The 17,945-nt window shown below is 40.0% G+C and overlaps 2 protein-coding genes across 9 annotated transcripts in view; both read right to left on the bottom strand.

Annotated features, from left to right (window-relative positions):
- sash1b (SAM and SH3 domain containing 1b) overlaps window positions 1-13,108 on the bottom strand; it is an 87,886-nt gene extending 74,778 nt beyond the window's left edge. For both annotated transcript variants that reach the window (XM_036592768.1, XM_036592769.1), the window contains exon 1: window positions 12,331-13,108. In XM_036592768.1, the coding sequence (XP_036448661.1) occupies window positions 12,331-12,828 (498 nt within the window). In that variant the 5' untranslated portion in view covers window positions 12,829-13,108. The remainder of the gene's footprint in view (window positions 1-12,330) is intronic.
- A 1,316-nt stretch (window positions 13,109-14,424) lies between these two features.
- The window catches only part of stxbp5b (syntaxin binding protein 5b (tomosyn)), a 38,069-nt gene continuing 34,548 nt past the window's right edge, over window positions 14,425-17,945 (bottom strand). For all 7 annotated transcript variants that reach the window (XM_036594145.1, XM_036594146.1, XM_036594140.1 and 4 more), the window contains one exon: window positions 14,425-17,770. In XM_036594145.1, the coding sequence (XP_036450038.1) occupies window positions 17,729-17,770 (42 nt within the window). In that variant the 3' untranslated portion in view covers window positions 14,425-17,728. The remainder of the gene's footprint in view (window positions 17,771-17,945) is intronic.

Raw genomic sequence — 17,945 nt, 5'->3', positions numbered from 1 at the left:
AAAAACAAAGAGCAGAATTTTCACGTTCAAAATGACACGATAGACACAATCATCAAAATTGGACAAGCAGTGAAAAAAAAAAAGACAAATCGGTTCAAGAGGCGAGAATAGGGGTCTTCCTTCAGTGGAGAGGTGTGGAAGTTAGCGGGGGGGGAAGCTGAAGAGGCCAGGTGGCTGGCTGAGGGCTCCTGCGCTGTGGAGGTGTGAGACAGGCCCGTCTGCCTGCCAGACGGACTCCATTTACCCAGACTGAGCTTCCAGTGGGGAAAGTGATTGGAGGAGATGTGTATGCAGGTCCCTCACTGTGAGAATTGAAAGGTTCTGACAATCGCAGATTTGAAAACTGCTTTACGTCCAAATTGTTCACAAGCGCTGAAGCTAGCCCTGCCAGACACGGTCCAGCCAATCTCAAAAGTGAACGTCCTGTCAGAGATCAGCTAGACTGTGTATGGACCTCTGCTAAAGCAATAGTCCTAATCCCAGTCATCGCCAGGGAGAATGACCAGGGCTCCACCAGTACAACAGCACAATCTGCCAGCCCTCAGGCTAAATAATACAGAGACCCTCAGGCATTTGTGTTGCCATGGTTACGTGGTTTAACCAGCAGGATGAGAGCACATGAGATGGCTAAGATGTGTGAGAGCACATCCCCCATAAGAACGAACACACACACACACACACACACACACACACACACACACACACACACTTACTTTTACACAATATGGGACACATAAATGATTTAACCCTAAGTTTAAAGGAATACTCCAGCATTTCTCTCCTAATCTTTGTTAGTCTTGGGCCGATAATTGATATTACTGAATATTGCAAAAACACGAAAAAAGTACTAACATTACACAAATTATAGTTCTTTCACTGTCTTTCACACATCACATGATTCTTTTTTAATGCTTTGCCTTTGTTTAACCATTCACTTGGTCCAACTGTTCTAATCTATGGTTAGTTTTAAAATGTTAACGACAGAAAATACTGCACTTAATTACATACTATGCCAACAGAACATCTCCAAATAAATAAATACACATATACATACTTTGAACGCCACTTGGAAGATTACTCTTATTCTGGCAAGATTTGCATGCTGGAAACATGGAAATGAAACAATAATTGATGTCTTGTCCAGAAGAAGCCTGCCAACATGCCAGTTTAGCAATACTTTCGTTTCTAAACAATCACAGAAAACCACCAGATAATGTGCAACATGCTGTCTGTGCAGAACAAAGTTAATAATTTTAATGATAAATTATAAATTCTTAAGTAATTTTAGAAGCCAGCCCAAATTAGGTGAAAAAATGTTCAAGTATTCCCTAAACCTAAGTAACCAAAAAAAAGTTGTTTTTTTCCAGATGACACTAAACTTATGGTAAATACAGCAATTGTATATGAAACACTGAATAAAAGCAACCAATGTATTTATAGTTTTTGACAGTATTTTTGAATGTGGCAGCACTGTTGGTCTATTCCATCCCAAGCCTCAGAAAAACTTAACGTCATGTTGCATATTGTGTATCAGGAAATGTATTATTATTATGATATTATATTTTTTTTTCCATATCGCTCACTTCCACATTGTTGGTCAGTTTTTCTCTGGTTTTCCGATAAAATCAGGACATTTCAGTCCTGAAGACAGAGATACACATGCACAGTGCACTAACTCAGCCGAGGCTGTAGGGATGAAAAGGTGTGAGAAATAAGTGTCGGACAAAACAGATTCTTTCACTCCTTCACGCCTTTGCCACACTGATGTGAGAGAACTGGCTGCAAATGTGAGCTGAAAGTGTTAGAGTACACACCTCGACTGCAGCCGTGTCCTTCACACCGGGGGCAAGGTTATTACATTAAAGACCACTCTCACTCTGTCCGTACAATTTTACTACAGCGCTTCCTTTACATCAAAAGCCTCTGCATTGTAGCAAAGTGATGTCAATGAGCAGCTGCTAAATGCTTGGTCAGTATTCATCAAAGGTGGATACTATTATAAATTGATCTGACTCAGGACGCCAGCGTTGCAGCTTAGCACCAAGTACACCACCTGAAAAGAGAAACAGGAAAAAGTTCTTTCTTCGCTGCCGAGACTGATGTTAGAGCAAGAGGTGGGTGATATGGCAAAAATATCTCATCAGGATACTTGAAGATTTTCACAATACACAATATGCTTCAAGACATTTCATTTCAATAATTAATCTGATCCGATCCTGTAACAAAATTATCCTGAAATAGCACAACCTCAGATTGTGTGACGATGTTTTTAGCTGTGTATTTCTTTCACTTGGGTAATACAGTGTTTGAAGAGTTTGAACATGATCGCTTGCTGTTAGACACCCCTCTTAAGTAAAATGCTTCAATACAAAAACAGCTCATTTTAAAGCTTAGTAAAAACTGGATCCGTATCAGCCAAAACTCAAGGTTTCAATATTGGTACAGGGAAAGAAAAAGTGGTATCCTGATATCTCTATTTGGCATGAACACATGGCACATTATGGCTGTTTTGATTGGCTTTCATAAAATTCACAAAGTTGAGACATTTATAACTTCTGACTGAGTTTCAAAGAACTTTCAACGTAGCTACAGGAGGCTTTACATTATGCAACGCAAGTAAAGCTTGTGACAAAATATCACAATATCACCAGAGCTCTCCGACAAAATGGATGTGGAGTCAGGAACTGCATGAAAGGAGCTTTAAATCTCAGCACACAGCCAGCCATTACAAAGACAGAGGCAGCTGTCAGCGTGGGGCTGAGGGTGCGCAAAGCCTATTCAGCTTTATTCAGGGCCCCCACTGCCTAAAGCTGCCTGCTGCAGCTCCAGCTCGTCCTGACGGTGGAAAGAGGAGGAGCAGAGCAGGCCAGCCGTCTCCAGAAGAGCCGTGAGGGAAACTTGATTGTTCCCGCTCAAAGCGCCTGGTACAGTGCGGGCGGCAGAGCAGGCCATTGTTTTGGCGGCAGCAGCAGGAATTTGTCACATCAGGGGTTTTGTATGACAAGACACTTCCCCAGAGCCTCGCCTCGAAGTGACAAAGACAAATATTTACATGTGAATTCGGCGGAAAAGCGCATTACGGGCATTGTGCTGGCTTGTCATCTCTGCTGAATGCGCACACTGTCTCATGCGCTTAACGTCAAGTGCAAAAATCACACCGGCTAGAGGAAAGCGAGTTCCTGACATGAACTCAGGAAAGAGAGCATTTCACATTTCAATGTGCCAACACAGATTATTTCTGGAAAAACTGCAAAGTGAGCCACAAATAAGTTTGTTTCCAACAGACATTGATAACTCTTACAGGTAGGGCTGGGCAATATGACTATTTATCGTCATCATGATAATTTTTCTGAGCATGTAGTGGATATTATCCAGCACACTGACCAACTTCATGTTTCATTAAAAAGATCACAATTAGTTTAACTGGATTCAACGCAGTGTAGTATGAGGGAAAATCCTTATACTCATAGTTTTTGAGTGTTACTACCCAAAAAGCCACACCTACTAACAAGTGGCATGTCCAAAGGAAACTGTTAATAAAATGACCTCATAATTAAGTAAAAAATAATGATTTATTAAAACAAAATGCCTGCGAATGTTAGCAAAGTAAGTAACAAGCTGCGCTTCCCTTCTGTATTTTTTTTTCCAAACTCTACTCTGAACCCATAGACCTTCTTTAAGAGCAAACATAGCTTTAAAATGACCAGTGCTGTAAGGCTACAAGTTCTTCAAGAGCTTCTACTAGAACTCCTACTAATATTGACAAATCTATCACCCGAACCAGCAGATCCCACCATTATGCACTCAGGGCTGCTGATGACAGATTTATGTCTGAACTCTGCACCACAACACTTCACACAGATTAAACCTCCTTTTCTGTTAAGGGTTATATGTAATATCATTATAGATAGAAGCCCAGATAGAAGCCCATAAACACCACAAAAGCCTCAACAAAACTGAGCTGAGCTCCAATCATATAAAGTATTTTGAGCTTTAAAGTGAAGAATGCTCTTCCCTTGCTCTTTTGACAGACCTACACATCAAACCGCTGACGCATACCACGTTTATCTGGACTGGGTTGCACCAGCCTCGCGTAAGTTTATACTTAGTTTGGGCATAAAGTCTTTACAAAGTCTTTAGTTAACACTAGTTAGTTTCAAACTATTATTTTACTAAATTTGGTTGTACCACAGATCCACAAGTCATGTCTTAACTAGTAACAACTAACGAATGCGTACATCGCTTTAACATGATGATCATGATGTTCAAAACCAATCAGTAAACCTGCTGCCATGGAAACGCAGCAACAACTTTGTCACTTCTAGACTGGATAACCAGCCTAGAAGAGAACAACGTGTACCGGTTAAACTGAATAAAATTAATTATCTACTGTCTATTTTTTAATATTTCACTGAGAAAACCAAATATGCAGCTTTTTAAATTATGGTTTCTGGTTAACCGACACAACAGCAGCCTCAGTATAGCTGTTTTGTCAGTTGCTGAGCTGGAGCAGTAGGTGTTCAGCTAAAACCAAGTTTAAACCAGCATATAGCATTTAGAATTTTTAGCTTAGTTAACATGTTTTTGGTCTTTTTTGTGCTTTCTACATGGTTTCTGATGGTTTCTCAAAAACGTACACCTGCTGAGAGGGAGGCGTAAATATTTAGTAACTACTAAGCTCAATGTTAAAAATAGGTTGTATGGTGCAACTCATTCAGATTAAGTAACACATAAACCTGAACTTAGTAAACACTTGTTACAACTAGTCTACATATGAACTTGCGTACAGCTGATGCAACCGGCCACAGATCACTCTCACTCTGGCCAAGGTTTATGCGACTGAGCTGAGCGGTGACCAATCAGATTTTTGAAGTGAGGAGCAGTAACCGATGCTTAGTGCTATACACTAAGAAACAATATTAGGTCCCTTTGTGGCTTGGAAATGGCCAACGACTCTGCATACACTCTCATCCTGAACACCTAAACTTGCTTGCTTTTTAACAACACGCTCCAGAAGGCTCAACAATTGGCGAGAAAAGTGATGCGGTTTGCTGCATGACTACTCTAGATTTTGAAAAATTGCTATATTGTCCAGCCCTGGTCTTCATAGCTTGTTTAATGATCATGACTGAAAGAAAATAGGCAGAGTGCCAGCTCTGGCTAGTGTAATAGCTGTGTTGCATGGCAAGGCCGGGCATTAACAGTGGATTTGGCATGAGCTTAGCTTTAGAGCCCATTACTCCTGAGACGATTCTGCGTTGGCTGATGTGGGCCACATCCCAACGCTGGCCTTCATGGCAGTCTGCCAGCTCACATCCAGTGGTTACTTAATGATAGAGGGACCTGTCAGCACTAAGGAGATAATTAGCAGTTTTCACACTCTTACATATTCCCTCAGACACTCCGCTCGAATGGAAATGCTGTGCTGTCCCACAAATAACAGCATACACAAGATCACTTTTCAAACGACTAAACAAAGTAGATGTTAAACTGCACACTGAATGGACACTATTCTCCTAAAGGCTCTTTTTCTGCTAACATTGCAAGTCTCTTCCCTGTTCATTAAAAGACTCCTAATAGAATCTACAATCACTGTGCTTAAAAATCTCTGCCCTCATTTTACATCCACAGACCATGAAATTCATTGATGTTTTCAATTACATAAAGTCGGTGTTTGGGGGGATTATTTCAGGCTTGGGCTGTATAGTTTCACTGTCACATGAGCCATGCATTTTAAAGCATCCTTGCCCACTCAGCAGAGGCAGCAGCAGTTGGGTGGACAGCTGTGTTTGCCCCTCTAAAGCATTTGCATTAATGAGATCTAAATCCTCTCCGTCTACACACAGACAACTCGACAAAAAGACACCAAAACAACCAATATGCCTTTAGATCTACAAATCTTGTACTGTCTATTTTTGTAATTTCTTATTACTTCACATGATTTGTAAACTACAGCTGGCTTTAACACTGTGTGAAGATTTCATAATGAATGGACCAACAGAAACAGTTCAAAGTTACTTGGAACAAAATCTCATTACATTAACTTTCACTGAAAGTTAAAAATGTCATAATTTTGGAAATACAAGGTTTTGCTCAGACAAAATAATGGTAAACACATCCCAGTCTTATACTATAAGAAATATACAATATGTGTAGTGTGAGCATGAAAACAAAGGCCTTATAGTAGATGTAAACTGTAGACTGGCGAAAAGATCTCTTCTATGCACTGAACTGATGGAATTACCTTGATTGCAAGAGCAGATGCTATTGTCTTAGCATCAGCGGCAAAATCAATATGCGCATCACATGCTCCGGCAGGCTGTCCATCTGAATGGGCACCAACACTGCAATTTATAGAAATTATCTAGAGAACTGACATTGCTTAACATCATCTAAAGGCTACATCTGAAATTACAGAATGTCATTTTAGCGATGCACAATGATATCGGTATCGGCAGATAACTGCTTCACAAATATCGGCATCAGACAGATGTTTAGATTTGATTGGTATTTTGTTCACTTTACCAAATTTGTAAAGGTTAGAAACTTAACATTTATTTTTAAGTTATAATTCGCTATACTGCTAATCCATATAGATGTAGTTCAAATTTCTACATTTTATAAATGTTCATGTATTGGCATCAGCAGATATGCACATATCAGCCCAGAACTCTCATATCAGTGCATCCCTGTGTAATATATTGCGTGGACTGCACTGATTTAGATGTTGGTCCATATGCACAGGCTGAAGCTCAAACTCAGCCCTTAATATCTTAAGGAACCAAGCATGTTTGATACATGTTACACCTGTGGGACAGTATAAATAAAGAGGTCCTGGTCACATTTCTGCAGAGTGATCATGGCACCCTATACTCAAAATAATGCATCTTTTTCAACTCGGCATTAACCAATCAAAAGGCACAGCACGGCTGAAAGATGTCTTGCTCTGCTTCACATTAAATAAATACTTCTGATACTCTTCAAACAAAGTTCACTCTCTAATTACAACTGCTTTCTTCTGAATTCTTCATCCCAAGGCTGCTCAAACAGCCCTGACCACAAGCCTTATCTAGCAGATTTCCAAAACCAAGGACAGATAAAAGGCATGCACAATTTGCATGACTATTAAACTGAAGAGGTCAAATGGATCTCACGTGGACTGCTGTTTTCATTCAAGAAGTGAGCAAATATACAATGTCTGTGAGAAATAAAATGAAAGGTTCTGCTAGTTGAAGCCCATCATCAGAAAACAGCAATCTTCTAATGTAAGAAAATAACAGGACAGAACTACATATTGTGCTTTTGGGGCCTTTCTAATGTCTAGGTACAAAATAACAAACATGGTGACATTTCTGACAGAAACTTTTGATGCTTTCAGCCATGCATAACATAAATTCTGACAAAAACAAGGTAACTGAGCTCTGGACAAACAATGAAAAGCACACTCACTATAGTTCTCCTAAGAGTGGAAATGTTTTTCCCCTTAAAACTAAGCTACGTGCTTAGTTTTAAAAACAAGGAAAAAAATGCTACTTGTTTCTTTTGTAAACCCCAGGGCTTATTTAATTAGCACCTCAGTCTGGCAAAGAAAAAACAAACATATTCTGACATTGTACATTTAAGCACATCTGCTGTTGATAGGAAAGATATTATAGGGCAATCACTGATTGACTGAACGAAAAGTGATGATCAGTGTCCTGCAACTTTTGTCTGAAGCAGCTGTGCATACCGACCTACAGCTGAACTTCTTAGTGGATTATCTAAAGGGAATTTAACGCAGTATATGCAGTCTAATTTATTCTCAGTGTAGTCTAATTTATTCTCAGTGCAGTCTAATTTATTCAGTCATGTTGGGTCTCCATCAGTGAAGCATGCTCTAAACTCACATTACCAGTTAGATATTAACCAAAAAGCCTTGTTAACAGTCACAATATGACATCTGTGGGTCAAAAAAAACTGTCTACTATAGCATGTATGTGGAGCATCACCATTCCAGTATAGTAACCTGAGTAATGTCATAGTGTTCTGGGAAATGTTTTATTGAAAAAAAATCCAACAGAATTAATCTGGTTGCAGAATTAGGATATATAATTAAATAACAACAGCTATGAAAGTCAAAGTCTGGACATGATCTCATGGTTTGTTCATGTACTCAACAGTTACCTGAAGCTGTCCTGACCAGAAATTGTTTTGACATGAAGAAAAAGAGAGAGTTTTAACTCAATGCTACATGTGCTCTGTTGTTCCATTGCTTTCAACAGAGGTCCTCCCAAAGGAGGTTAGACCATAAAAAAAGCCCTCTGTAAACCACAGACTATCAGGCTGTCAGAGCCTTTCAGAAAAAAAACATTTATGACAGCACAGAGAGGGTCTAAAAGTGCTTCCCTTCTCAGTTGCCAAGCTGTTCTTTGGCCAAAACTGACAGGGAAACAGATTCATTCAGATTTAAGGACAAGCCAAGACACCACATTAGGTCAAAACGTTTAGTGATTTGTCCCTAGAAGGCTCACTGTAAGCCACTTTCTAAAACTGCTCTGCTCCCACCGGCGTGCAAAAACCTGAGAAAATCACAACGTGAAATGTTCCAGACGAACTCAAATCAATCCGCCTCCCTTAGTCTGAATGAAATAAAAGGTCAGCTGTGAGTCACAAAGTGCTTCTCCTGCACTTTGCAGTTTGTAGAGTCTGAATCTTTCATGAACATTATACAGCGTTGAGTGTGCACAAGGTATTTCTGTTTCAGAACACTCTCTCAGTAGGAAGAGAATGAAGCTTTACAGAGGAGTTACTCCTGTTTTCGGCCTCAGGCCACAACCAGCAAGGACTGTTGTTGATTATCTATAATAATGATCATTCAATGCCTAAGCAACAGAATTTGAGAAAGGGTTTGCTTGGTACAATGGGGGAAAAAAATAAAAATCAGAGAAGACTCCTGGGACAAAATCCCAACTGCAAACCAACACCACCACACTGCACTCTGTGATTTATCAGTCTCTGTTACTCTAGCTCAGCACACTGACAGCCCAGACGGCTCCAAAATCACTGTTTACTGAACACCCTCAACAGGAACCCGTGGCTTACAAATTCAACAAACACACATTAGGACTACTGAGAATACATAGAGGAACATTCTGAACTTCAGGCCGCATAAAAAGCTTGGTTAGACTACAGTACGTCTTTCACTATTACTGTCAATATGTGTCAAAGTCCTGGACTTCTTTCTGGAGGTATACAGTAACTTGAAAAGAGGATCTGCTAAAGCTCAGATATACTGAATGAAGAGAATGAACTCACAGATGCAACAAAACACAGACATTTATGAAACAATCAGACTGTCTAGATTCATCACTAAATCATAGCCTACACATTTTAAACAAGCATCCAGTACATTTACGGCATTTGGCAGACACTCTTATCCAGATTACACAGGTAGGCAAAGGTAGTGTTACGAGTCCTGCCCAAGGATTGGTATAGCGTAGGGTGCTTGCCCAGGGGGGTGATCAAACGCCAGTCTACAGTGCAGAAGGCAGAGGTGTTACCCACTACACTACACCGATCACACATCCAGTACATCCTGAAAGGGGAATTCCACCATTTTTTCAAAATTCCTTCATAATTCAATGGTTGAGATAAGGGATGAATTTTGGGGGAAATATCTAACTGATCTTTCTGACCAGTGTTGCGATTGTGATTTAAAAGCAACATTTTTAAAATTCCCCACTTATAACTTGAATAACATAACAGTGAATAATGTAGGATATAATTAAAATAGCAACTCTTGCAAAAGCCACCAGTGAACCTACACGTCTTCTTACATGTATACAAAATACTGCTAAATCTGAACAAAATGTGTTTTTGGGGTACTATTTTACCTTACAACATCCTGCATGTACCTCTTCATCATGAATGCATTAAAATAATACATTTAAAACCAAAATCTTATTTCAAAGCTACTGTAAAAATGTCTCAGGCATCAGGCAGAGTATTTGTAACCACTTTAAGTAGTAATGTTCTGTGAGGTACCTTTTGAAAGCATTAAGTTCTTCAGACGTTTGGACATCCTATCACCACCACTGTGAACAATTCTGACTCAGTGAGTTTCTCTAGAAATAAGCATTTCGCATCAAACAACTCTGAATGACTGTTTACATGTTAACCATTTGAATATGCAGAAATTTTGAAAAAAAACAAAAAAAAACAGAAGAATTCCCCTTTAAACAATCACCTGAGTGTACTTCTGTTGGTCTGAGTCACCTTGTGGACTCAGAATGAGATGGTCCAGTGAGACGAGGTCTGTGTGAGTCCTAAAAAGCTGCCAAACAGTTGGATAGCTTTATACTAAACAGAGTAAACAAAGAGACAAGAATGTTACAATCGCACGTCAGAATGGTATTAATAAAATTTATTGTCAAGTATTAATATTTAGACTTCCCTTCCAGATAACAAATGTTTTTTTATTAGTGGCTAATGAAGTGAAAAGGAAGGACAGCTATAGCTGACGTACTCTCTCTCTCTCTCTCTCTCTCTCTCTCTCCTATCTATCTCTCCTTCTGTCACATGCTATCTCCTTAAATAGAAGGCGTGAGAAGCTATAAACCTGGGCCATAAACGATTCATTCGCTGTGACACACACTTGAGCTTTACTAAAGCTTTTTGAAGAGAGGGTGATGTGTAGCTAGTGGAGCTTTTGTATTCAAGGACGCCAATAAGAACTTCCATCTGCTCATGATTAATGCAGGTTAGGCCAATCTCCTACATTTACCCACTAAGACAGGAGGATACAGAAAGAGCATAGAGCATTTAGAGTCAAGTTCCCACTGCCAAGCTCTATCCAAAAAGACATAAAACAGAACCTCCATTCTTCTGCTCGTATTACCTACAGAATACACTCATAATGCTGCATCTTTAAACAATATCAACAAATCAGGCCAAGCTGTCAAAACACAGCAAAGTGTCTTTAGATTAGCCATCTCAGTTAATCCTTTTGTGTGGTGCAGAATACACTTAAAATGTGAGGCCGAAATGAAAGAAGCGGATAAAGCGTTTGAGACATGAGCCACTCCTAACAAATGCAAATAGAGATGATAATGAGGACTGATGAGTTTTGGGTGTCTTTGGCATCCCATGTGAAGTTTAAGTGGCTCTCTGGGCTGCGCTCAAACCCCAATGAAGCCATTCACAGCCATCTGTCACCAGAGACCAGCCACTCAGATAAATGCACTGATAAGAAGCCCAGCATGGGCACGGCTCAGGCTGTGAACAAAAGCACAGGACGAGTCCACTGACAGTTCAGCGCTGCAGCACGACATGCAGTCAGTGAGGTGCAGGCTGCTACAGGTTGATATCATTTAAAAGGCAATGGTTTATTTAGTCCACTTACTAATGTGATGAGTTTGGGGTGATCATAAATTGCTAATGGGTCCTTAGGCTCTGGGTCTGAGATAAAAGCATAATTGCATTATGTCTGGTTATTTGACACGGCTTTCATATCATAATAATAAGATATAGTAGCTTTAGGTTAACATACAACAGGCACAAGAATACAGCCTAAACCATTTTCCAAAATTATTTTATATTACTTCTAATAGTTCAAAATACATTTGCACAAGTAAATTAACCTAACAGTACAGCTGATAAGTCTGGCTACATCTTTTCAACTCGGCCTCTCATCGAAAAATGACTTTACTGTAACTCAGTAGGCCATTCATTAAGCCCTCAAATTTCATTGTGTTAACCATGTGGTGAATCTCTGTACTGTCAGTAGTAAATGTGCTTAATGGATTATTGTCTTTGTCCTCTAGGTTATTGATTAGGGCCGAGCCAATGCAGCTACCAAAGCCCCAGGGTCCACTAATGAATAATGGGCACAATTTAGACTGTCTTAATACCTCCAGCCTATGACTAGACCATTTGTCTTGCACACAGCCCAGGCCTAGGTATATGCATGTAGCAGCATGTGATTAAGATACACATGATTGACATGCTGAAAGATGTACAAAAACATTGCACTTATGGACTAAGTGTAACAGTATGTGTGGCATTAGATCACTGCATAGCTCTCTACAAATCTAGTCTCTTGTAACTGGTTGTTGAGAAATATGACAATCTTTTAAAATCTGACCACTTTTTGCAACACCTGTAGCAGAACCTGATCAAAATCTTAAACAAGATTAGATTTAAACAGTGGCTACATGACTGCAAAACACAAGTAGCCAAATGAGTGAACCAGGATGTTAATGATCCAGCCAGGAGGATGTGTGGGTGTTGTATTATTTGGCTGAACTGACGGACTGGTACAGCAGACAGACAATGATCCAGGCTTATACACACCTTAAATGAGTAGGGGGGCTTACTCAGGTCGATTCCATCCTTGACAAGCTTGTCCCGTATCAGGATCTTCAGTTTGAGTTTGGGGTAAGTCACTGGATCCATAGGGTCTTCAAGCAATATATTATTATTGGACAGTTCAAAGCCTGGGTTTAGTCCTGCTCTATCCCATGCAGGAGAGACCCATGACTTTGAGCCATTGGGTTTAGGGTCACACACTTGGGAAGAGTGTAGACCTACACTGGAGACACCTGGAAGTGGTTCTAAGGTGAAGTAAAGTCCAGGTGCCACCTTCTTGTCCTCATCTCTCAGCCTCTTAACCGCACGGAGAACCTTTTGCCGGTGATGAGGGATGAACACACCGATGGCATCCAGGTCAGGGTCCCCTATCTGTTTACACACCTCCAAGTCATCGTAGCCATTATCCACAAACGCTTCAACATACTGGCACAGCTGGAGGGTCTTCAACCACTCGTAGACTATAGTGGGACCGCTGCTCATTCTTCCAAAATTACACCAAGAAGTCCATGTATCAGTTCTGATGATGGCTCTGCATTCTCCTCACCAACCTCTGTTCTACTGGCAGCGTCTCTGCAAAGCAAACCTGAAGTCTACAGGTCCATCGGATCGATCTCTGGAAGTAGTGTTTTTCCAAAAGCACTGGAAAACGAGTTCATAGCACTTCTGAATCATAACATTGGCATAAAGTGCAGAACTGAGTAGCCTATCTTTCATCTACATGTTAAATCCAGAATTGTAAACTTTAAACACAAACGTCCTCACCTTAAAACCAGCGTTAGTACTTTGAGGAAACTTCTAAACATGAAGGTTTAGTCTTAGTCGTATGAAGAGTCGCCAAAAACTATGAATTGCACACAGCAGTGCGTACATAAGTTATCCAGTTCGCGAATTTCCTCCACCACTCAGTGCTTCAGCTCGCTAGTGTTTCCAAGGTGTGAGTGAATGTGCGGCTGTGCAGTGAGTTGTTCCTCGGTGATTTTCACCATCCTGATGGCTTCACTGCTCACACACAGCCCTGCTGGAGAAAACCATGCTCGCCCTCTTCTCTCCAGAAGAAAACAGCCTCCACCGGTAGTGTTCTCTTGCTCACTCGTCGCTAAATTGAAATTCCCCCTCTCTGTGTTTCTGCTCCTCAACTCATCCCTACGTAGAGCTGATTTTTCTTATAGTATTTTTCGCACCTTGGCGCCCCCTGCAGGCTGCGTGAAGAAGTGAAGGCGGAGCTGCAACAGCCTCAATGAGCTTCAGGCCCTAATCACAGACAAAACCAGTCAAGACAACCATCTGCTTTTAAGAGACGGGGCCGGTAAGCTTCACTGACCTCTTCGACTCCTTTTACTTTCTGAAATTTTCAGCCTGCATTTAGATGCCTCACTAAAAGAGGTTTTCTACTCAGAATACTATTTCGTGACCATAATAAGGAATTACTAAATAATTAGAAATGTGAATGATGACGGAAAGATTACCTTTAAGACTTTTATAATTCATGTTTCAATGAAAAAGACTGCAGGCATGGAATCACCCATGTGTTTTTATATATGATTCATTATAACACAATATCACAACACATTTATTAATCAATGTGTGCCTGTGTGAGAACAGTGAATGACAGTGACCTGTCCTGCAAGAAGTAATTTTCATTTAAAGGGTGCCACTAACTCAAGGAAATAAATGTTCAGTTTAAACCCATACTTAATCATTTTCTTAGTATTTTTAGGTTAATTTGTTTAAACCTTTAAAAAGGCAGTCTATTCTGAATGTGAAAACACAAGAGACCACCAGAGCAACGGTGCAGTATAATAATAAAGTAAACGATAGTTAGTTAAAAAGTGAAGAAACAGAGTACATTTCCTGTGATTTACAGTTTTTGCTCTTCACTGTCAAAAACTGTTTTAGCTTGTAATTATTGAAATAGGAAATACCTTTGTCTTGTACCACAGTACATACACAGTGGGGAAAACAGTGACACCTTGTGGCCCAAGCCTGTAACAGGCTTTTTCTTATAGCTATCATTACGGACTCACTGAGCAAGTAACACAAGAACTCTGAGACAATTAAAAACCATTAGCAAAAAAATATCTTTGCTTTACATTTATTTTTCCATTGCACATTTAGGTTTATCAACATATTTCTTAAATTGTAGGTGGCAGCATATTAAGACAAACATCCATGTGAAATTTTGCTTAATAAAACTGTACAATAACTTGGCTATAATGAGAAAAACTACACCCCACTGAAACTTTCCCAAGAAGATGACGACTGAGAAAAGAGGCCCACCTAGAAAATGGAACAGTAAGAGCTTTAGGGAGAACTGTATTGGTTAGGTATGCTCACGCTGAACAATTCAAACCATAACAATGCGCATTGAATAAATATGCTCCTTCATGCCCGATTGGGGAAATAAAAAGATACAATGTGATTTGTTCTCATCAAACATATAATTCTGGCATATTCCCAAAGCAGACGCCTCCTATAAAGGGTATACGTAAATGGATGTTTCAAGTTTGTAAACACTAAGTAACATGCTGCCTCTTTTGTGCAAGAAACTTGTAGGACACACAGTATACAGAGATGGCCAGAGATAGTTTCAGAGGAAGGGAGCTTCCTCAGGCTGCAGCAGCTCCTCCTTTAACTCATGACCAAACAGTTGGCTCACCCTCCAAGGTGTTTCAGTTTTACATTGGATTTACGGAGAATATTTACAACTAATTCATTTTCTTAAAATGCACCATTCTCTTTTTAAATAATATACTAAAAGTATTCATTTGTAAATATCTGAAATTAAAAGTATATATATCTTCCAAATATATAAATATAATATCATTAAACTGACAATGAAGACAGATCTGAGAGTAAAAGACACTCCTGAAGCTTGCCATCAACACACTTCAGCATCTTGCGTTCTCATTTTTTTTGGTCCTTCTGAAAGAAACAAATGCCAAAAAATAGTTACAATACAAACTACAAAAATATCAATAAAATGACTTCCATGTCATTATAATACAAAACATATAGTGCAAAACCACACAATTGCTTATACAAAAAAGAAGAATATGAAGCACAGTAGCGTAATTCATTTTCAGTTCAGTCAACGCTGAAAATTCTCTATTTTGGTAGGTATTTACACAAACGTCACGGCAAGCAAAGGAGTGGCTCACTGTATTTCTAGGGAGGTCCTGACACCAGTTTCTCAGATACAGCAGAACAGTAAAACAGCAGGTCAAAGCCTTGCATTCTGGATATGAGAACAACAAGCAAAACTAAATAACTCTTTGGTGTCGGACAAGAACTTGGCAACCATCCCCAGCTGCTTTGACTATGCCATCTCTCTCAAATTTGTCTTCAAACGTCCAGCTATTTACAACATTTGGCAGCAATTTGGAAAGAGAAAAGAAAAGCCTTGCTCTTCATTGGTAAATAAAGAACAACAAAAATAATGCTCCTAAATAAACACAAGTAGCAGCAATTTCTTGCACCTCACAAATAGAAAGAAAGAAAAAAAAGACTTATGGCATTTCTGTAACCATTGTGTGGGCATACACATATTCCTGCGTATATGTATGTTCACAAACTCACAGATATACATGTAGGTCGAGGTTAGCATATTTGCATGATAAGCAAAAGGCAAAAAAGAAGCCCCTTGTCCTGTACAGACTGAGCGAATGCTGACCAAGAGCATGGAGTTACATAAAACACTTAGTGGCGCTTGGTCACTTCCACTGCAACGACAAATACACGGATGGCTATGGTCCTCCAGACAAGACACATGCATATTTTCAAAGGAAAAAAATGGACATGAACAGAAGATAAATATATGTCCTTTCTTCCAGAGAAAAGATGGACACCATGGCCTGTACTGCAGTTTAACAGCAGGGCTGACCTCTTTTGGAGCTGGTTAGATACACGCTGCTCTATGGGATCTCCTCGGCCCAGAGCAGAGAAGCTGAAGCATCATGGGAGCCTGAAACATTCAGCGGTTTACTAATTGGCAAATTCTTCCCTGGAAGTGAACACATCTAGTACATCCATCTTCACAAGGCACATACTGTCATAATTCATGCCTCAAACTTCCAAAGTCTTAAGTTTCTTCACATGGGTAAGAATGGTACAACATGCTCCAGGTATCAGATATATTACTCCAGTGAATGATATACAACTACTTTGAAATCTCCAAGTATTCAGAGGATGAGCAGATCACACTAATCTGTTTGGATGTATATACACTGATCAGCCATAACATTAAAACCTTTTCACTCATTGTCCATTTTATCATTTTAAAAACTCCAGCAGCAACTGCTGTGTCTGATCTACTCATACCAGCAAAACACACACTAACACACCACCACCCCGTCAATGTCACTGCAGCGCTGAGAATGATCTACCACCCAAATAACACCTGCTCTGTCGTGGTCCTGACCAACAGGGTAAAAAGGGACTAACAAAGTATACAAAAAACAGTTGTACTTCAGTCGTTAATTGTAGAACTACAAAGTGCTCCTATATGGTAAGTGGAGCTGATAAAATGGACAGTAAGTGTAGAAACAAGGAGGGGTTTTAATGTCATGGCTGATCGGTGTAATCTGCCTGTGTTAAGTTAGGAGTGAGAAAGATCTTGGCTTCTGGTAGACTTCTGGAATCTAATCAGTGTAAACCAGCATGTCCTTTAGTGAAAGACATTAATTTCACCGACTACTTAACTATGGCCAGCTTCCAGTCTGATATGGCAGAATGATCACATGATATGTGGTAATTACAGCACATTACCAGCCCTTTAGAGATTAATTTAATGACACTTCATGACGTCTTATGTAAGACAGTCTGGCCCATGTCTAGTTGAAAACGCACAAAAAAAGAATAAAATGCTAGGTTTCTGAACAGAAAGTCACTGGACATGCCGTTTATTCTTGCCCAAGCTATTATCAGTAGCATTACACCTGGCAATGCAGTGAACATTTTCTGTATTTCTCAGCTGTACTCTCAACTAATGTATAAAAACAAACACCACAATCCATTTTGTAGTTTCTGTAAGTAGAATGGCAGTGAAAAATGACAGCATAGATGATGAGAGTGAGTAGCAAGGGCTGCATATGTGTTGAGCGCCCTCTCCTGTAACTAAAAAGATCATCTTTGTGGAAGGGAAAGGGGGCTTAACCACTCAGATACCGCCATAAAAGATGGAAGGGCTACTCTGGCATTCCTCTTCCCTTCCCCACCTTCTTCTATCCTCTGCCTCCCTTCTGCTTCTTAGCCTGAGTCAAGTGACTGAGGTATCGGTGTGGTGTTGTACTGGGCGAGGATGGCAGGCGCAGGAGGAAGAAGGGGGAGAGAAGGGACGTGTCTGCAGCCCTAAGGCAAAGGCCTCCGACTCCTTACATGGCCATCAGAGCTGATACCACTTCTTATCCTTGTACTTCAGCATCATCTGTAAGAGAGAAGCAAGAAAGAGCACTTCCTCAATCTGAAATCATGATAGACCTGTGTCCATTCTATGAGTAATTGTTAATTTGAGATGATATTTTTCTTTGATACTTCCAGGGATGCACACCTCCAGTCCTGGAGGGCCGGTGTCCAGCACAGTTTGGTGACTTACCTACTCA

The sequence above is a fragment of the Colossoma macropomum genome, unplaced genomic scaffold, assembly GCF_904425465.1.
Source record: "Colossoma macropomum unplaced genomic scaffold, Colossoma_macropomum, whole genome shotgun sequence".
Classification (NCBI taxonomy): domain Eukaryota; kingdom Metazoa; phylum Chordata; class Actinopteri; order Characiformes; family Serrasalmidae; genus Colossoma; species Colossoma macropomum.
The sequence above is the reverse complement of the archived record's forward strand: the minus strand, read 5'-3'. Positions and strand labels throughout refer to the sequence as shown.